Source organism: Camarhynchus parvulus, chromosome 7, assembly GCF_901933205.1.
Source record: "Camarhynchus parvulus chromosome 7, STF_HiC, whole genome shotgun sequence".
NCBI lineage: Eukaryota > Metazoa > Chordata > Aves > Passeriformes > Thraupidae > Camarhynchus > Camarhynchus parvulus.
The window spans coordinates 16854217-16875382 of record NC_044577.1 but is presented as its reverse complement, the minus strand read 5'-3'; the positions used below and the strand labels follow the sequence as shown (position 1 = coordinate 16875382).

Sequence of the window (21166 nt, the reverse complement as noted above, 5' to 3'; positions counted from 1 at the left end):
CGGGCACCGCCCCGCGCCCGAGCTGCCTGCCGCTGTCCGCGACGGGCCCGCGCCCCGCCGGGGCCCTCAGCCCTCAGCATGGACCCCCGGCCGCCGCCCCTCTCCTGCGACACCTTCGTGGCGCTGCCGCCCGCCGCGCCCGGGGGCCGCGTGGTGTTCGGGAAGAACTCGGACCGGCCGGCAGATGAGGTGCAGGAGGTCGTGCACTTCCCGGCCGCCGCGCACCCGCCCGGCGCCGCGCTGGAGGTGAGGGCGCGGGGCGGGAGCGCTCCTGCGGGGGGCGGCGAGAACGCCGGTGTCAGCCCCTGTCTGCGTGCTTAGCCCGCGGGGACTGTGACTCCGTGTGTGCTCTGCCCTCTTGCAGTGCACCTACATCAGCATCGAGCAGGTGGAGAAGACCCACGCCGTGGTCCTGAGCCGCCCCTCCTGGCTCTGGGGGGCCGAGATGGGCGCCAACGAGCACGGCGTGTGCATCGGCAACGAGGCCGTGTGGGGCAGGGAAGAGGTCTGCGATGGGGAAGCTCTCCTCGGCATGGACCTCGTAAGGTGTGCACAAGCTGGTTTTTTTTGTTGTTGTTGTTTTGTTTTGTTTTGTTTTGTTTTGTTTTTTCCTTCCCTTTTTGGTAAATGGTACCGGATTCGGAATTTACGTGGAAACATGTTGTTTGAGTTATATGGGGAAATAGAACTTTCACGTCCAGAAGGCACTCCTTCCACTGTTCTAGCCACGGTTAAAAGTATTTCTTGGCACAAGCACTAGATTTCTGCCAGGAGCCCATAAGAAGTATCAGGCACTAGACCAGAATTCATCAAAGAAATTAGCAAACCTTTTTCTTTCTATAAAATTTATACTAAACAGAAACAAAACCTTTCAAGAGCACAGGTGGATGGACTTCAGGCACTACTGTTTGGGCCTTTTCCTAGGGTCTGTACTCCTTTTCTATTCCCCCATCTTTCACACACATTATTTTTAAGTTTTGGTCTCAGCTGCCTATTTCCATGTAAATAACAAGTTCAAGTTCCTACACTACAGGTGCCAGCATAAATTCCATTAACATACAGCAGTGAGTCATTTCTTTTGGTAGTTTCCCCCCAGTCCAATACCTCACAGGACTTGTAAGCATTTTGTAGGACCCCTCTCCCTGCCTTTCTGTATTTCCCATTTGGTGTTTTTCCCCATGTCATGTTTCATAGAGGACCCACATCAAAGAAGCCCTTTACCTGACCTGTGTTTTTCCTTACCAGATCATAAAACTGGCCGCTGCATATAGAAATATCATTTCAGGTCAATTAGAATGCTCAGGCTGAATAGTTCTATGTGGAGTTCATAGTTCCAAAACCAACATTTTCCTTTTGTTTTAGGCTTGGACTTGAGAGAGCAGACACAGCTGAAAAGGCTCTTAGTGTCATAGTTGATTTGCTGGAAAAATATGGACAGGGAGGAAACTGTATGGAGAGCAACATGGCATTTACATACCACAACAGTTTTCTGATAGCCGACAGAAAGGAAGCGTGGGTGCTGGAGACATCAGGAAAATACTGGGCAGCAGAAAAAGTAGAAGGTATGGATGATGCTCTTTGTTCTAAACATTTCAAGTGCTATGACCCCTTGGAGTTCTCCAGTTTTGATTTACCATTTCATTAAGGCATTAAACTAACCTCGAGCTGCATACGTGTGTCTGTAAACAACAGGCATTGCTTCCTGGGGCATGAGTGTGGAGTAGCTGGCAGTTTGTCAGAGGAGCTCAGTGACAGGGGCCTTTTCAGAGCCAGAGGTAACCACTTGTGCACTTGGAAAACAGAGGACAGCAAGAAAGTCAGCATGAGAATGACAGCAGTATGTGTGGTCTTAAGGATGATAGCAGTCCATGACAATTTCATTTGGGGACAGGATTGATGTACTGGGCCCTGAAGTGGCCGATTCTTCCAGTGGACTTAGGAGGACAAGCTCAATCTTTGGATGTCTCAGAAGAAGAATGTAAAGGTGTGAATAATCAAAACAGAACCTGAAATACAATCCTGGCAATAGAAGCAAATGAGTCAGAAATCAGTTGCAGTGAAAATTCAATCAGAAAAATACATCTAGGTGGGGAGAGAGGGCAAGAAATAAACCACCAGACTCTCTGATCTTGTAGGAAACTCTTCAGGGCTAATTTGGTTTACTAAGCTAATTGTAAACAAATCCCAAGAAAAATCATTCAATGTATTAAAACAATTCTTTCTGCAACTTACAAACAGGAGGCATGCGGAATATTTCCAACCAGCTCTCTATCACAACCAAGATTGACAGAGAACACCCAGAACTGAAGGAATATGCCAAAAGCAATGGCTGGTGGGATGGGGAAAAGGAATTTGATTTTGCTGCCACATATTCTTATGTCAATACTGCCAGAATGACCACGTCTGGAGGCCGATATTGTGAAGGCTATAAACTTCTGAACAAACACAAAGGTATCCTTTTGATTTTTTCTTTTCAAGAGATGCAAAATATTTTGTAAGCTACATTAATTCAAATCATACATTATTATACATCTGATGCAGGCAATCATTCACATGACTTGGTGAACCACAACTTACTAAAATAACTTTTTGCCTAAGAGAAGCACTGAACTTGCAAGTTTCTGTACATTTTTTGCTAATTTATTGAGGAGGAAAAATTAAAACAGGGGTCAAATATCAAACATACAGAGCTACAGTAACAACCCTGAGAGGTCACATTATGACCATATCACTAAATGCCCTCTGAGACCTGTTCTGAAACATTTCAATAGGCTACATATTATTACTGTACTGCTAAGGAAAAAAACTAGAGGCTAAAACAGATTCCCAGCAGTTTGCAGCCACAAAGAATGAACAGCTTATGAACAGCTTCAGTCAGGCACCATTTATATAAGGCAACAGCACAGCATTCAGATACACACCTTGCATTCATTTTTGACATGAATTTTTAAATCTTTGTCATTTCACTGCAATGGCTACTCTAAACTTGTGTGGTCTACCAAAACACACCAAGAGCAGAACAAAATTATTTTCTGTACTCTAAGCAGTCAGTAATTCAAACACTTACTTTTCAGACTCCTAAAGAAAGAACCTATTACTTGACTTCTAACTGCATCCATCTAGCAGGTTTTTGCTGTAGCTGCATTCACATGCTCATTTGAAGTAATTAATCTGAATCAAGATTACATTGCACCCCTTTGTTTCTTTTATTTATTTGGCTGAACTCTGCCAGACCAGCTTTAGCATTTAGTTAATGCATCAAAGTGAATTACTTTTGCAGTCTTGCTCTAGTGATCATGTAAATCCTGCATTCATTTTGGGAATTGCAGGTTCTGAATACTGAAAGCATTTTCATAATACCTGTATTTACTTGTATTATAACAATGCTGAGATTGTATCTGTGTTTTCATTCTAAATCCCCATTTTCAGGCATTTACCCGAGCCATTTTAAAAATCCCACTAGGTGTTCAGGTTATCAGTCTCATATGGTTCACTTTGTTTAGATTTATTTTAAATAGGTGCCTTAACTAAAAGCTATTTGGTTTACAGCATCAGTAAAATCACTGGTTTCTTCATCTACCCTTCCCTGCTTTTTCAGTCAGTGGCATTACAGTTCTGGGGTTTTTCCAGGCTGCCTGCTATGTGAGGGCCATTTTTAGAGAAATATTATTCATATTTCAAAAAATAGGGAATGTATTTCAGGCATACAAAATAATAGAGTTTAGTGTAAAACATGCAGTACCTTCTTCCCTGATGGACAGGTTGCCAAGTTGTAGCTGACAAAATGACCATTGCTTCTTTTAATTCCTTTGATTCATCTAGCTTGCTGATTTCTTTAATTCTCTGACCTTCCCAGGCAACTATAGGAATACTTAAGTGTGTCTTCTTGCTGAAATGTAGTGTGGCATGCCTGTCACCAGGCAACCTGGGTCATGTATGAAAAAATAATACTGGAGACTTGTAACTTAGCAGAGTAACTATTTTAAGAGGAAACGGCAAGGTAGTTAAAAAAAATATGCAGCTAGAACTCAGTAAGGGAAACACTAAAATAGTAAAGTGGTAGACTATACCTTCCAATAAAAAATAAAGAGTGAGTGAACTAATGTTTTTCTGCCAGAAGCATACCCTCTACTGGTACACCAAATGTGCAAAGAACACCATCCTGCAAGAGCTGCCTGTTAGAATATTGGATGGTTGGGTGGTACCATGTCAGTATCTGAGCTTCAGCATACAGCAACAGTGATATCACTGAACAGGCAGATGTGGAAAGGGTTTTGTTGCTCCTGAGCAGGAGTTATTTTCACAGATACTTGGCAATAAACCTCACACAGCTTGCTGACAAAGACTTTTCTACAAATAGATGTACTACTGTGGCTTCTGAGCATAGAATGTAATGCCACTCCAGTGCCTCCTTGAAAAGGATGAAAATTTTAAAAAAACCCTCACCAAAACACCGCTCCAAAACAAGTGACAGTCTAGGTGTTTAATTTTCAAAGTTTCACACAAAATCCATGTGTGGCTGTTATTATTTTTATAACTTCAAAGCATCATAATGGTATTAACTCTGTTCAAATATCAACCAGTATTATAATGATCTGTCTTACTTCCACAGAGTGCTCCACGTTCAGCATTTAATCCAAGCTACTACTTTTCATCTGAAAAGTTACTTTGTGAATGACCATTTAGTAGCCCTATGAAATTTACCTTTCTGGGAAATACCATTTGTCTTTCTACTCCCCATTTTTTAAGGCATGTTCTTATCACCTCTCTTTGAAATAAATACTTTGGGGAAAGCAATAAAAGTGTATTCCATATTAAGGTTTGCAATTAGGATGATTTTTTTCCCCCTGCCAACACAGACAAACTGAAACTGGCATTGCCAAAAGGAGTCAGTTGTAGGGAACATGTCATTCACTAGGTATTATATTAGCTCTGTGGCTAAATAATTATATTGCATCTTGAACAGGATCTATCACTTCTGAAATAATGATGGAAATTCTTCGTGACAAAGAGAGTGGCATTAACATGGAAGGTGGATTTATGACAACTGGCAGCATGGTGTCTGTACTGCCTCAGCAGCCTCATCTGCCCTGTATTCACTTCTTTACTGGAACTCCAGATCCTGCCAGGTGATGTAGCAGCAAGTAAATTGGACAAAAAATTGCAAATATCTAAATGAAAAAGTGTTGCAGTTTTCCTAGTTATATTCCTTTTTGCTTTGGGTTGGTTTTCTTTTTCCCCCTGAAAAAGCACAATCAAAATGTAGGAGGAACATAAATGCACATTATGTATATTAATGGTATCTACCAACCTACTTAATGGAACACTGCTGTGACAGTGACTTTAACACCATTAGATGGTTTTTTAATACTTTTTTCTTAAAAGAAGCAAGTAGAAGAATGGGAAAAAATACAGCAATTTACTGACTCAAAAATTTTAACAAAACAGTGTCAGTAAAGGATCTCTGTTCTATTTCTTCTTTCTAGATCTGTATTCAAGCCTTTCATTTTTGTGCCCGGTATTACTCAGTTATTAAAAACTATGTCCCCTACATTTGGTCATGATGATCCAGTTAAGAAGCAACCACGTTTTCAGAGTAAGCCAGATCGAAGACATGAGCTCTATAAAAAACATGAAAGCACTGCTGTAGTTATGGAAACTACCAAGGTACGTTGATTCAATTAGATTTCAATGCAAGCAGGTGGTTTATATAAGGTCCCTGCTCCCATTTTGTTCATGTGATGGCAGTTAATGCCCTTTGATGGATTGCACAGAACAGTGCAGTGCCCCAGAAGCCCAGTGTGCTGGCATCTGGCAGGCACGTGTTCCTGACACTGGAAACTGCAACCAGCACTGTGCTGTGCTGGCAGGCTGAGCCCCAGGAGAGGAGCAGCCCCCCACAGACTCCCTCACCAGCCACATAATGGGAAATGCCCCAGCAGCCACAGGCAAATACACAACTCTGCCAAGAGTTCTTACTGCTATTCAGGCCCCGGTGTCAGGTGGACAGGAGAGCTTGTCTTTGATCATTGCTTGGTAGGGACAGGAAAGGAAACAAGATGACAAAGGGAGCTGAACACAGAACTTCACTCAACTTAGTGAAGCAGGAAGGTAGCTGCTTACTTTTAGCAGTAAAATCTCTCCTATTTACAGATATATCATCTTAAAAGTAAGTAATATGCCACTTAAGTTTTGATAGCTAATACCTAAAGGAGCTTTAATATTTCCTCAATCAGACAAGGGAGATGAAGTGAGTGCTAGATATTAGGAAAGATATCTAAGAAAACCTGTCATGATACTGATTTCTACCAACATAAATGCGGACCCTAGAAACTCTTAAAAGATTAAAATAAGGACAGTAGAACAGAATTTTGTTAGGGTGATTACATGCTCTGTATAGTTTTTAGTGAAATAAATATTTCTTTTTGCAGGACAAAGGTAAAGAAATGCTCAGAGAGATGCAGGAGTTGGAGAAACAGAAGATAAGTCAAATGGAATCAATCCTGCAAAATGGATGTCTTGATACTAAACAAGTAGTTAATCTTTTTTCACAGTGTGTAGAAGAAGAACTCAAAATATATGGCTAAGAATATTATTTGAATGTGGTAAAATTTGGATTATAATTGAGTTTTCTAATGAAGAGGCTATATAGATGAACATCCTGTTTTCAGTATATCACATAGCATGGACAGTTTTAAAGATGCAGATTCATATTTAGGACAAATGGCTTTTGATTATAAGAAGAATGCTGGAAAGGCTCCTAAAAGCCAGGCAGTGGCACTGTACATGGCACAAAGCTGTCAGCAGAGACTGATTTTGCCAACAAACAGATGCAATTAGAATGCAGTAGCTTGACTAAATTAGTGAACAGCCCTATCTCTGAATGAAGAACACTAACTCAGCTCTGGAGAATGCAGTTTTAGCTTTTATAGTCAGGAGAATTGTAGCAGAATTTCAGACTACCTGAATTAAAATGGCCATGCTGAAGACTTTCTAAAATGTAGAAGCTATGATGAACACTCAAGCAAAAAGAAACAAACCAAGTAAGATTGATACTCAGCTGTTTGGTAAAACCATTCTAAGATACATTTCATATACAGACCCCCTACTCCTTTAATGTAAAATTAGACTAGGAGTTCAAGGTATATTAAAAACAAATCACAGTTACAATAATAATATTTTTCTGTGAGTGATTGTGAAATCTTATTACATGGAATTCAGCAGTGCAAGCATCCTGTAAGTTCCCCACAGATTTCACCTTCCTATCTTTCCCACCCTGATAGAGAAAAATAAACTTATTTATATACAAGATTATTTATATACAACTTATTTATATACAAGATTATTATTGTCAAATTAATTTTACAGTGCACTTCATAACATCATGAGGGAGTTTTAAAATGTTTCTTTAATTGTTAAACTTTTTAAAACTGGGCAACTAGAAAGGAAGAGGTTGAGCTACACAAGTATATACATGTACTCAGCAGGACACTTAAAAGTACTTTAAATTTTTGTCATTTTATATAAAGCCTTTTAAACCATGACTTTTTTGCCAAAGTTAATAGACTGTGAACTTAATTTAATCAAACTTTTTGCCCTAAAAGAAACTCTTCCTTCCTGATCCTGTTTAAAAGTAATGATCAATATATGACACCACTTTTATTATCTGTGGCAGGGGCCAAACTAAACAAACAACAAGGAAGACTCTGATTTCACCTTATGATCAATAAGTCAGGATAACAAGCACAACTGTAAGAAAAAGCAACCAAAAAAAAAGCACTCGAAATGCAGCACTTCTGCAAGCCTTCAGAGGAAAACATGAAATGGTGCACTAGAGCTGCAGCAGCAATGTGGGACATGACACTGCATCCCCACAGACACAGCAAACCACAGAAAGATCATTCTTTGACAATTTTTCACATGCAGTTTTCTCATTCTGTAAATTGCTCAATACACTACTGGTAAAAAAAGTTAAATATAAAGAATAGATAGACAATGAAGTTTGCAGAATTAATATGAAAATTAAGAGTTTGGTAAAATTTATTCTTTCTGATCCTACAATAAGAGTCGGAATTAATTTGGGACGCTGTGTTCAGATTCACAGCAAGAAACTACTGACTTAGGAAAGGCTCATGAACTTTCTATTTCTAGTGACCTAATGTGCAGCACGTGGCAGTAATTTCTTAGAAGTTCAGTAGCACAGTGGTTCAATACAGAAGTTCAATAGTCCAGTTTGATAACTGGAAGATAGATTTAATAAAAAATTACTGTATTTATCTGTTTTCCTTATGGGATGTCCATATCTAACAGTTATGTATCTTTTCCTGGTCTTGAATCATGAGCTGTTCTACACTGATAGCTTCAAAGCATCCTTAAATTACAGGTGAAACTCTGCTGGAAACCAAGGTATGAATCAAGTTTTCAGGCAGCATAGCAAACCAAGTGAAATAGTTTTATGCTACAGTGCAAAGAGTGAAGATTTACAGGAAGTTGGAGCAGGCCTTTAAGCAAACTTCTTGGCCACTTAATCATGGGGTGGCAATGAACGAGGTTAAGCACATTGGTCCAGTCCCAACGCAGGCAGATACAGTCCAACTGTGCCTCTCATTTATGTGTTGCTTTTTCCTTACTGGTCTACAGGATACAATGTAAAAACAATGTAATGTGTGGAGACAGTTAAAGTGATGGCCAACAGAGTACACGGTATTTCAGTACCTTTTTCCTTGGGATTTCATTCTCCTAGAAGACACGCAGTGTAAAAACAGAAAATAAAGATGGGATCAGGAGAAACAAATAATCCTCCCTTCCACAACCTTATATTAAAAAAAATATAATTCATTAAGAATCAGAATGTCCCCTAGAGGGCAATCTTCTCATGGGTTTTCACCTAGGAATGTATCTTTAAAAGGTCTAGAGCTTTATGAAGGATCATTATTGAAATAAAAATGTACTAAAATTTCATACTAGAAACCTAAGTGTTCCATCCTGTTCATTTTGACGATTATTTTGAGATTAGTCCTAGAAAAAAGATCCAATTTTCACTGACATTCCTCTAGACTTGTTCAATAGATGTTTTCATGAACTTAGCTTCCAACAGATTAATCCCAAACTAACCCACCTTCAAAATAAAGGAAGTCATTGCACCAGTGACCACTTCTTCAAAGCAAAGCTGTTTCTAACTACCAGAAATCCACATAACAGTACATCAACTATTGACAGAACATCAGCTTGTCAGCCATTCAAAACTTGCCAGTGCTCCTTGGTGGAAGCAAATATTTACCAGATAAAAGGGTTACTTAACTTTCTAAAACAATTCAAAGTCTATTATAGGCTTCCAGAAGTATCCAGTGATTTAGAAACAAAATATTTGTATTTCATTCCTAGCTTCTTTATTTATTAACCATCACAGACTCATCAGACCAATGGGTATGATATCAGAAGTCACAATATTGTAGCAGTAAATCAAAGAGAATGTGGTGTTGGTTGGTAATCAAAGGTGTTCTCTGTATTAGATTTGTAACAGAGAGTCTTTTCTATGCAGAAAGTTTGAGCAATTTCTTATTTAAAACGGATATGTTTTGTTCAAATCTAGGGGAAAGCAGAACCATTACAGAAAAAAAGGGAAGCAGGACTTTTATGATGAAAATGAGAAAGACAAGAGTGCAAGAACAATGACTATAAATAGAACTGTAAAACTGCCCTAAGATCAAATTCTTGAATGTTTGAATAATTAATTAAAAAATTATATTCAGTAAGTAGACAAGATTGTGGCACACTTCTAGTATGGAGGTATCTGAATGGTGGACACCCATTAAGAAGTGCTCTGCTTGCTTGTAAAGGATCAAGGATGGATTTAAGAAATACCAGGACTGAAACCCAAGAGCCACGTTAACAAATCTCTCAGAAAAACACATTTGCCATAAACCCTGACACACACACGTAACCCTCACACACCACATCACAGCTCAGAACTCTAAAATCAAGTAACAGATTTATTGACAAGTTGCAGTATTTAGCAGCCAGACATACTTGCAGTTTCTGCTCTTAAGTCACATATATCTAATTATTCCAAAATATTTGATGCAGCTGTCTTCAACATTCACAATGGAAATACACGAACGCTTTCCTTTGTGGCCACAGCCTGATACAAACATAATTATCTTGTTGATGGAAAACATTAAAATATACCAGGTTGTACAGCATACATAAGCAGCAGGATGTTATGTTTCTGTGCATACTGCAACCAGACTGACAGTAAAAGGAATTATTTTTTCAATTTAAATCTTGCAGGAAATTATAGCAACTATAAAACAACTGCTTGTTGAATAGTAGCTTATGCTGCTAAAATCACTTTTAATTCTTAACACAAAATAGATGCAAAAGTAGCTGTAATAAAATTTTATGTGCTTAAAAAAAAGGGAAAAAAGAAGGGAAAGACTTTCTTTTAAAAAGGGTGAGAAGACTTATTCATATGCTTGAGCAAATAATTTTCAATACCTGGATTTCTTTCCCTCACTACATAAAATTTTTATATGGACATATAAATGCTGTTCTTGCAGTTTTAAAAGAGCAGCATAATGGCTATCAGATACAATACTTTGTCTTTAGCCTTTTCAAAATATTGCAAAAGACATACAGGTCCTCAGATTCTGCCTTCAGTGCACAGGAATCTGAATGACACTGAAGTAACTTGTAGGAGGATACCTGAGGTTTATTAGAAACTTGTGTTAGGCAATCAGCTAAAATCTAGGATGTTTAGCTACTCTAAACCCTAATCTGGATGTTCATTTAGGATTCTTTATATATTAGATTAAAAAGTCATTAATTTAACTTTAAAAGTTTTATGATTTGAAAAAGAATTTTGTCTTGACTTGCACATGTAACCAAGACTTCCATAAAATCTTTACTTGAGGGTGGCAGTTCTGATTTAAACTGTAAAGGCTAATTTCATTATGTAAAAATCTGCTCTTGATAAAGCTGTCACTACCACCATAAGGCAAAATTTTGGAATAAATTGTTTATTCCATTATATAATTTCCTATTTTGGAAGAGTGCTGAATATTTCTATGGTTTTAAGATATGGTAGATTTGTACAAAACCATTACTTGTAAGTTATTCCACTTGGTATTTGCCCAGCTTTAATCCCCTGATATTGGTAACATTGTCACAGCAATTCTGTCTTTTTAATTGGAGTGCTTTAAGGGAGGAAAAAACCCACCTGATCTCAGGTGTAAGCAGCTCAAAAATGTTCCCGGTGTTAGACAAGAGCAGAGTAGTAAAAACTGAGTTATGACAGAAGAAATCCTACTTCTGTGAAGTCAAGGGGAAGCCTGACTGTAAACAGGCATCAATATTTCATCATACTAAAATATGGAGAACATCCAGCAACATGAAAAATACCTTTCATGGGGTTTTTTTTCCTCACTGTGGCCTCAGTATTAAAGCTGCAGTTATAATGCCTCTAAAATACAACAGTGATACATACCATTTAGTAAAATTTGTTTTGCTCAAAATGGAAAAAACGTTCTAAATCCAGAGCATCTGGTTTTGTTTAGTAGCATTCTGGTTGGAATGCTACTAAATATAAATTTCTACCATTTTCTTCAGAATAGACACGAGTAGAACCACATCTCTTAATTTTACAAGCGAGAATAACACAGTTCTCTGAGAAAAATATTTCCAAATTCAGTAGTGAAGGCAGAAGAGGTGGTGGCACCCACCCCAACTACCTGTGCTTTGCCTGCCTGCCCAGGTCAGTGGCTGTCAGCTGCAGGTGATTTTTTAGGAAGGAAGCGGTAGTAGAGGTACTCATCGCGGAACTCCAGCTCGTTGGTTATGTGCTGCAGCACGCCTCCTCTCAGCAGCCTGTCCCCGTACACCACAGCCTCCCCACGGTCAGAGGCAAGGCCAACCTGCATCAGCCAGCTCACCAGGTCACAGCCAAAGAAGATGCCGGTGGAGATCTTGGCACCACACCTGTATGTCAAAGGAATGATTCACCCACATGTTCTGTAAATCTGGTATCACCACTGCACGATGGGGAAAGGCAAGGAAAAACAGCAGGAAACAAGGAGAGACATCATGATAGTTAAGAGCATGTTAGAAAAGAATTTGCAAGTTTTGTATATTTGGGACATGCCAGTGTTCACTACATTTTCCTACAGACATTTCAATGAGAAGCAATATGGACATGCAAAGTTGTTTTAGGCTTCTAAACAAAATCCAAATTGTAAATAAAATTTAGTGGACATCAGTAGCATTTTTCCTGAAAACTAACACAATGTAATTCTATTTCTTGGATACTTACTTCCCATGTACTTCTTACCATGACCCTTTCTGCAACAAAATATCTGACCTGAAAGCAACCTAACCCCAGCAACAAAGATTCTGTTTGAATTTTATTTCTTTTTATAATTTCTGAACACTTTTAAACAGACACTAACTGCTTACACATATTGTAAACAAAGCCCATTTATAACTTGCATATCCTGTTAAATATTGACCACACATGCAGTACTGAGAATAAACAAAACCTTTACAACAAGACTATTTTAAAATGTATTTATGAGGCAATGACTATCATCTACCTAGTTTCAGCAGACATACCATGCAAAAATTAACCTGCAGCTATGAATGTTTCTGGTTATCTAAAATCTATTATGTGGAACCCAAGCACAGGGTTTCTAGAGGTGATTAAGAGCTAAAAGACTGCATTTTTTCCCCTATTCTTTTTTAAGTTGAAAGCAGCCGTAACACAGAGCAAGTGTTAACATCTATTAGAAGATGCAAAAATGAAAATAAATTAAAATCCATGGTTACAACATCTTGGTTACAGCACATTTAAATCAAAAAGGATAGGATCAAGTTAGATGAATATTTAAAATGACAAGACAAATGCACTGTTTTAATTCATAAGGGGAAATAAGACATGAACCAAGTTCTGCACAAACATAGTATTACAACAATAAGGCAACAAATGTCATAATTTCATGTATTCTCAGGTGGATATGAATAATAAAAACCACAAAGTACAACTAAATGAACAGCCCTAAGCCCAAGAAACCACAATAGCAGCAGAGGCATGAGAAAAACAGCTGTAAAACCTGTTCTACTTCACAAGACATTTTCTGATGCATCTTTCTTATGGGACATTACTGACTTCTGAAGAGACTGAACAAAATCATGATGGTGTCCAGAACAGTTCTGCAATATGGTTTTGGACTGCCTGACCATTAAAAGACCACCCCCCCGCCAAGCTAGTCCTACTTAAAAGCTTATATTACAAGAACACTTAAAGTGTCCTGTTAGAACAATTCATGTCTCCATTTCATATATTTCAATAAAGGCAGAATCTTTTCCTTGTTCTTGCTGCTTCTGTCTGCTTTTTTCTTCTTATCTACCTACATATATCTGAAGGCACAATCCTTGATTTAGGTAACATAATTTGCCTCTGAAATCTTTACTGGTCTCATAAATTGAAGTTTAGGCTTCATTAGAGGTACGAGTAAAAGAAATTATATAAACTCAGAAGCTGTCAAAGTCCTAAACCCACTATAATCTCACATGTTAAGTGGCCTCTCAGTACACACTAAAATCAGTTGCAACAGTTTTGCCTGCTATAAAAGCTACATATTAGTAAATATTTAGTTACAAATATGGACAGTGTCTTACTCGACAAAACAAATCAAACAAACCAAACAAAACAAATAAAGGGCCTTAAGCATTTCTATAGGTGTTATCATATACATTTTTTTAGAAAGATTTTGTCCTCTGACCTCCAGTTAAATGCAAAATCTGGAGAAATCCCTTAGTGATACAAAACTTTTTATAATTTATTTAAAACCTAGGTAGGATAATATCATAACTTGCGCCCCAATGTTTTAGTGTGAGGCTAGATGCATTTCTGTTATAGTTAAATTTCTAATCCTTATCTTGAGGTTTGAATAAATATACACAATAGGAATCACCCACAGAATTAACTGCATTTCATTGTTTTCAAAAGATGAGCTATGTGTTTTGTAACAGGTTATATGTGCAGGGAAGGACCTTACCTTCTGCCTTTGACAATGCTTTTGACACAGTGATCTCTATGATAACGAACAAACTGTTGACAAGTCATCCTGATCTCCTCAGGTACAGAGGCATCTGTATGCCCTGCTGCTTCTCTTCCACCCCAAAAAAACTCAAGCCTACAAAACATACACAAACAAAAAGAAAAATTCAAGACAGCAAATCAAGCAGGGGCATTTTTTGGGAAACTGCAAATAATAAAATGGACCTCCCAGGAAGCCTATCACAACCTCTTTTTGTGTCCAATACTTTACATATAATCTTCCCAATATATTTGTATGGCTTTTGAACACAGAGGTCTTATTCTAGGTTTGGGCAGAAGCAAAGTCAGAGAGTAGCTGGGAGCCAGCTCTAGCTGCTGGATTCTTAGGGCAGCCAACTAGCTCTAAGGTAAAGGCAGCTTGGTACACTCACTCCTCCACTGTGGAAGGGCCTGTCCACACAAAGTACTGGCATGGGGTTATGGACACAGCGCTTTAAAACAGTGATGACACATTCTGATTCAGCACCCAGATCTAAGTTTTAGTTTATCAGCTGAAATTATTTCTCAAGATCCTTCACTTGGCAAAGATTTCACCTCTATGGAGCCTGCAGGACCTTATGTCTCTAAAAGTGTCATTAGGATGGCAGAACAACCTCTCTACAAGTGGGAGAGAAAAGAAATTTGGAAGATTAATGAAATAGGAAACCAAATACTATAGCACTGAAAACTCAACATCCTTAAAAGATGATAATTAGTAATAATTAGGTTTATAGGTGTAAGTGCAAAGATTCTATTTACCTTCGCTTGAACGGCAGAATGATTAAATGCTTATCTAAGCCAAAAATACCAAAGCAAATGAAGCCCTGGAGAAAAAAAAATACAAGAAAAAGCAACATGAAGCAAAACCTTTAGTTTCTATAGGACAGAACTTATAAATTCAGTGCCAAATACATTTCATGTATACATGGAAAGTATCCCTCTTTTCTAAATACCATTCAAAATGCATTTTGTTTCTGCTTTGATTTTTTCATTTGGACCTTAGAAAGACATATCAATACCTAATAGTCCATCATATAAAACCTTCAAGAAATAGTTCAGTAAAACTAATGCTGTGACATGCCACTTGACACTTTGGGGTAACTGGCAACCTCACATAGCCAGGTATTGAATCTGTCTTTGTTAATGCCAAGGAAAGGACAGACTTACTGTAATTCAAAAGCTAGAATGCTCTCTACTTAATTCATTTTTCCGTGCAGCTTTTATATAGAACTATCATTACTTGATACTGCAGTGCATCCTGTAGGCACACGTGCCATGGCTGTGTAAAATGTTCCTCCAGTGTGTGTATTTACTCTGCCTGGCTTTCACCTGCACAGGTGACAAAGCTGCCTGGCGTCAGGAGCACTGAACCAGGCCAGGTGCAGCCAGAACCAGCATCCATCTTCAGCTCTTTGCTATGGCACTGCCACCAAAACCAGAGATATTATTTAAACCTTACATCCATGGACCTGCCTTGCAACTGATGTAACTCCACAGAAGAGACACCAGTGAAGCTTTGGTACAAATAAGGCTAAATTCCTAATCAGTTTCCATGAGCATTTGGCACTCAGTTGTCACTTGCACTTTTGAAAATGTACATGGTAGAAGATGTGCATTATCTGCTGCAACACCCACCAACATGGTCATTTTCAGAACAAACATTGGTAAGTACCTGACCAAAGTTAAACACAGCACAGAAGAACTGCAGTTCCACATACAGCCTTCCAGGCTCTTGGTTGAACAGCCACCACAAGCAACTGGAGAGATTCTGTAAAGAAAATAGAAAAACAACAAAACCCACAAACATAACCTAACTGTTAAAAATCAAAAGCTTTCTTCTCCTCACATGCTAATAATTGTTGCACAATGTTCATGGTCTCTTTATTCAGATAAAGACAAGTAAGAGGGAATAAACACCTTAAAATATCGTCTTAGTTAGGCTTAATAGCTTGGTGGGAGGGGGAACCTTGGCTGTTTTAAACATAACAATGCAAAACATAGCAGGGTAAGAGTTCTTTACATGTTTTTGTAAGGAACTTGCCTCAAGTATACTTAGGTTTTCAACATAACACAGTCAATATGAGCCCAGACAGATTTGCAGTGTTTGTCTTAAGGCTGCTTAGCTGAGGCCAGAGCTTTCTACATATTTCTTGCAGAGTTAGGATTATGTTAAGGTGAAGCACATACCACTTCAGCTATTTGAGATGCCTGACAGAAGGAGGAAACCTGCAAAGTTAACCCATTTGAGTGTAAGGGCTAATTCTTTAAGTAACTGATCTTATTTCATAACATCTGCATAAGCATTCAGATACAGCTAAAATATAGGCTGACAGTTGGGGTACCCCTTAAATATAAAAGAAGTAAAAACAATACTAGCATGAAATATTTGATACAGGAAATTTGAGAGGGAAACATTTCATTTTGTAATTTAACAGAACTTGAAAAGCAACAGCAGTAGCTACCAACCCACACTGTTGTGCTGCACTGTCCTGCTTTGTAGTATTATATATTTGTGCCACAGTATTTTCCATTTCAAATAAAATGCTTCTCCCAACTGACATCCACAAAAAATTCAACTGAGCATTACATTCAGAGAGCAGTTTCTTGCCTTTGTCACAGTTAAAAATTAAAATTATATCTCCAACACATTACATTCTGTTATTTCACATTTGTACCCAGGAGCAATCACCAACACATCTTGGAGTCAGTAATGATGAGTGGCAACACTAACTTAGCAATGTTGCTCCAAACACCACTAAAACCAACAAAATTGCATTTCCCATTTAAAATAATCTTAAGTTTATTTTTAACACCTCAGAGAAATCCAAGTTCCAATATAAGCCTGATCAGATAGAACAATTTTTGTAGTCTCCTTCAGAAGCAGAATTCAGTTTATATTTTTAATTGATAATTGTCTAGGGAAGAAGACCAACTCTTGAGAAAACTGGGAAGAGGGGCAGTAGTGATGAATGATATAATGATATAACTTCACTTTTTCTTCCCCTTTAGGGTTCTCTAGTATCTTGCTCAACATCATCAATCTTAACTTGCATTTAATTTATGATGTGGCACAGAAAAATTAATTGTATGACATCCCTCTTCCAGTAAGGAAGCAAAATATAGCCTCTGTTTTATTTAATGAATTTTTACTTAAGCAACTGGAAGATTTTTACTGGATTGTCTACATAGTTTTCCTAAAAATCATTCTACCTCAAAGAGTTAACATGGGGAGAAAGAATATTTACAGCAAATAGGCCAACAATAAGAAGTAAGCACAGCAGCACATGTCTGGCCAGCTGTTTGTCTCCAGTCTGTAGAAGCTGTTCTTCCTGAGCCAACACACACGTCTGAGCACTGCAGTGACTCACACACTGATCCACTGGAAAACAAACCAGAAATTCTTCATTAGCCTTCTATCTTCAGAACTCCATGAACAAACTTGTTCATGCAACTTGCTGAGTCAAATCACTTTGTTAAGTATCTCTACTGAAGTGACACACACAAAATTTAATACTGGCTTTGACAATAACCTGTTCGGACATCTACTCAAATGAAACAGCTGAAGTTTATGTGTGCTCCTAAAACAATAAAAGCTTTTCCAACAGAATTATTCTTTCAAAGATTTAATTCAAACTGAATGTGTGGTTAACACTGAGAAAACACTATTAGAATGAATGAAAATAATGAAAGAAATTCTCTGAACAGTTTTAAAATTTTAAATTTATTTCTGAAAAAAGTCAAATATACTGTCAGCTCTAATGTTTTTACTCTGCATCTCAGTGTTGTTTATCTCTCAATCAGACAGACAACCATATTTAATTCAGGTCTGTGACTGTGTTTTTAACACAGTATATCAGAACATGATCATAATCCTACCAACGAAAGGAATCAAACACAAAGAGAATGGATGCTTGACTTCCAGCTACAGTTCTAAGAAATTCTGAGTATCTTCCTCTAGATGGCAGTGAAAAACTTCCTGGCAAGGTCATATGAAGGAGTTGGTACCAGATAACTCAAAGCAGTTCAGTGAGATAGCAGAAGAATTAGTAATTATTGCAGCCAAGGTTACACAAGCATATGCATTACAATTTGCTTTTACTGATTTACAGTTTTGAACTGTTCACTCAGGAGGTTGAAATAATTTCCACTCAACCAAAAGGTATTTTCTACCTTATCTTTTAGGATAAGAAAATTAAATTGGCCTTTCTCTATTCTTGAAGACATTCTTATGGTGCTTGTCTCAATTACTTAATAGATAAAATAGTTGGCAATAGGCAGAAAGGGAGCATTTTGTGAGACGAGACATAACTGAAGAATGCTTCAGTGTGAAATATTTAGATTAATTGAAAATTAGGGTGCATGCAAACAAAGCATAAGCATATGATCTTCTGGTTAAGAATGCATGAGAACAAGTGAAAAAATAGGAAAAAGAGCCAAGTTGTACTGGCAGCTACCTTTGATTACTGACACTGATGTGCAGTGAGAATGCACCGGGCATGCAGTTTTCAGACAGGTGTTGAACAGTCAGTTCAATCAATTTTTTTTCTATTTTAGTGACTCCTAAGTCCTCTTAGTTGATTTTCTCCATCTCTCTTCTCTAGACATAAATAGTACACAGCAGCATGGACATTTAATCTAATTTGCAGTAAGCACTTGCTTCTCTAGATCTTACTTAGTGCTCAAAACCTGTGCCTGATTACAACAAAGGCTTTTTAAAAAGATGCAAGATGTGAATATGAGGATGTAAAAAAGTGGTTTATGTTAAAAGCTTGATGCAAAGTAGGGTTACGCATTCAACTTCCCAGCATCCAAACAAGACAACAATGGAGAGGTAAAGTCTGAATGCTCAGAACACACCAAAGTAGCTTTGTGGTCAAAAAAGTGACATCCAAAACAACTGTCCATCTTGAACACTGAGAGACTACAAACAACTATCAGCAGAAGAGAACAAACAGCTGTAATATTGCCTAATAACTGAATTTAATACAAAATATCAGTTATCCAGGTAGAGTTGAGAGAACAATAGCTCCAACAGTCTCTTTGTGAGAATAACACACAGATGTTGGGAAAGAGCCTGTAGTATAAAAACAAGGAGATACTACTGCTTTACCTGTCTCAATTGGAGGAATCTTGCTTTCAACAGCATCTGACACTGCTTTGCTGTCTTTAGCACAGGGTAATTCACCATTTGTTGTTTGACAAGAACAGCAACCTATTAAATATATACAATAATAGGATAGTTAGCTTCCCTCACTACCATAATTTATTTTCCAGGTGTAACAATATATTCTTTGCAGCTTTAACTATTATGCTCAAAAATAACCCAAAAGGAGAAGACAGGCCTAACTTTTCCAGTTTGTTGAGAAAGTAAATGGGTCACTAATACTAATAGTTTAACATAACACTACCACCATTGAAGCAACAGAAGCACTTTTAGTTACAGGCAAAATAACATCACCAGAAGGGGATCAAAAAGGCTACATACAAAAAAGGATTAGAAACACATTGAGTGTTTCTGCTGGCATTTAATTCATTCTCAGAGAGACAATTTAGTGAGTAAACAATTTAAGATGCCTAGTGGGTTGCATTTATCACATCCTTATCAAGGTATCACTACTTATACAAAAATCATCCACAGCCTTTTCTTCTTGTCCACTTACACAACTCTTACAATGGTAACAATCAAACTTTAGAAACACAAACCTAAATATTTGGGTAGTTATATCTAAATTTTCTTCTGTCCTAATCTAACACCTGAAGCTGTAAACCATCCTTCCCAGGTCAGAATTATATTTGAAATTAGTTTATAGCGCCCTAAGCTGGTTATTCTTTATAGAAATATATTTTGTCTACCTTTTTCTGCAGATGTCTGTGCAGAAGATCTTGGAGAAGACTGTGCAGAAGATTCTGGAGAAGATTGTGCAGAAGATTCTGGAGAAGACTGAGTCATAGTGGCTGAAGTATGATTCTGCCCACTCCCTTCCACTTCAACCTCCTCCATTGAGCTACGCGGTGAGTATGGGTTCAACACCCCATAGCTGGACCCCTGCCTGCTTCTGTTCATGCACATCAGTGAGATACCTGACATCAATATGCTGAGGAACAGTATGACTGCTGTGGTAATTATCTGTTAAGAAAGCAAAGAAAATGCACGTAAATATAGGAAAATAGTTGCCTATGTCTGTTTTTCTAACTCCTGTACTTTTCTAAAGACACTTACAAATGAGTCTGAACAAGACTATGTTTCCTATATTTACTGCTCTTGCACCTCATGGCACTGAAAGAAACTAATTTTCCTTGCCTGAGTAACTGAGCTTTTTTGTTTGTTTTTTAAAGTGTGGACCCCTGTTTCCCATGCAATCCAAAAACATCCCTCACTGTCTTCCCCCTTCCTGGGTTCAGTTCTGCTCTGGTACCTTTTCACTCCAAAGAGGAATGTGCTCTAATTTACATTCTTTAGCCAATGGGGAGCATCCTATTAATTAGCCTTTCCTTCTAATCACCTGCACTGATACCCAGAATCCACTCTGAGGCTATTTAGTACTTCTGACAGTGCCACATGAACAATCCAGAGTGGCTCATGGACTCTCTGTCCACAAGACAGAGAGGGAGAAAAGATGACAAATACCTATGCTAGTACACTCTATATCCTCTGATAAGAGGAACTATTTGCTGGTTAAAATGGTAGTTCAGGGTCTTTCGACCTATGATTGTGCTGAGAAGCCTACAATAGTGCAAGCAGTTACTGCTACACAGGTGATACATATCCTATCTATTACAGACCAAAAGCCATTAATTAGATACTGGATAACAACAACTTTAGATAACTATCATGCTAGAATACAAGTTAGTCATCAGGAAAAGAGCTCTGTAATTCATTACCACTCCTAAGGTTTTTCTTTAAGAAGCCTACTCCCTTTTTTCCTTAGTCATAGCTGCCTAAACATGAAGGTCTTTCTCCAAGCAAATGTACCTAGTGGCTCATGACAGAAATACATTTTTTTATCAATCTATAAGCATTCTACAAGGATACTTTTATTACAGTAGCCTGCACTTTGACTGAAAGCTACTTGC

General features: G+C 38.0%; 2 protein-coding genes across 5 annotated transcripts in view; one reads left to right on the top strand and one right to left on the bottom strand.

Annotated features, from left to right (window-relative positions):
* Window positions 1–77: 77 nt before the first annotated feature.
* Window positions 78–8790, top strand: SCRN3 (secernin 3). The gene is made up of 7 exons (XM_030951784.1): window positions 78–246; window positions 365–546; window positions 1363–1562; window positions 2239–2451; window positions 4967–5129; window positions 5487–5667; window positions 6432–8790. The coding sequence occupies exons 1-7, from the start codon at window positions 79–81 to the stop codon at window positions 6585–6587; spliced, it is 1263 nt and encodes a 420-aa protein (XP_030807644.1). The 5' UTR covers window position 78; the 3' UTR covers window positions 6588–8790.
* A 1182-nt stretch (window positions 8791–9972) lies between these two features.
* GPR155 (G protein-coupled receptor 155) overlaps window positions 9973–21166 on the bottom strand; it is a 31895-nt gene continuing 20701 nt past the window's right edge. For 3 of the 4 annotated variants that reach the window (XM_030951781.1, XM_030951782.1, XM_030951780.1), the window contains exons 10-16: window positions 19946–20219; window positions 19203–19304; window positions 17338–17471; window positions 15765–15860; window positions 14852–14916; window positions 14052–14189; window positions 9973–11976 (exon numbers count right to left, since the gene is read on the bottom strand). In XM_030951781.1, the coding sequence (XP_030807641.1) occupies window positions 11754–11976; window positions 14052–14189; window positions 14852–14916; window positions 15765–15860; window positions 17338–17471; window positions 19203–19304; window positions 19946–20219 (1032 nt within the window). In that variant the 3' untranslated portion in view covers window positions 9973–11753. Of the gene's footprint in view, window positions 11977–14051; window positions 14190–14851; window positions 14917–15764; window positions 15861–16622; window positions 17472–19202; window positions 19305–19945; window positions 20220–21166 lie in introns of those variants that run through there. The other variant, XM_030951783.1, reaches the window with a different exon arrangement.

Excerpts from the sequence above, each read along its gene's own strand:
- SCRN3 (XM_030951784.1), top strand. The coding sequence starts at position 79 with ATGGACCCCCGGCCGCCGCCCCTCTCCTGCGACACCTTCGTGGCGCTG. Across the intron at positions 247-364 it reads CGCCCGGCGCCGCGCTGGAG|TGCACCTACATCAGCATCGA; the intron begins GTGAGGGCGCGG and ends GCCCTCTTGCAG. Across the intron at positions 547-1,362 it reads CTCGGCATGGACCTCGTAAG|GCTTGGACTTGAGAGAGCAG; the intron begins GTGTGCACAAGC and ends CTTTTGTTTTAG.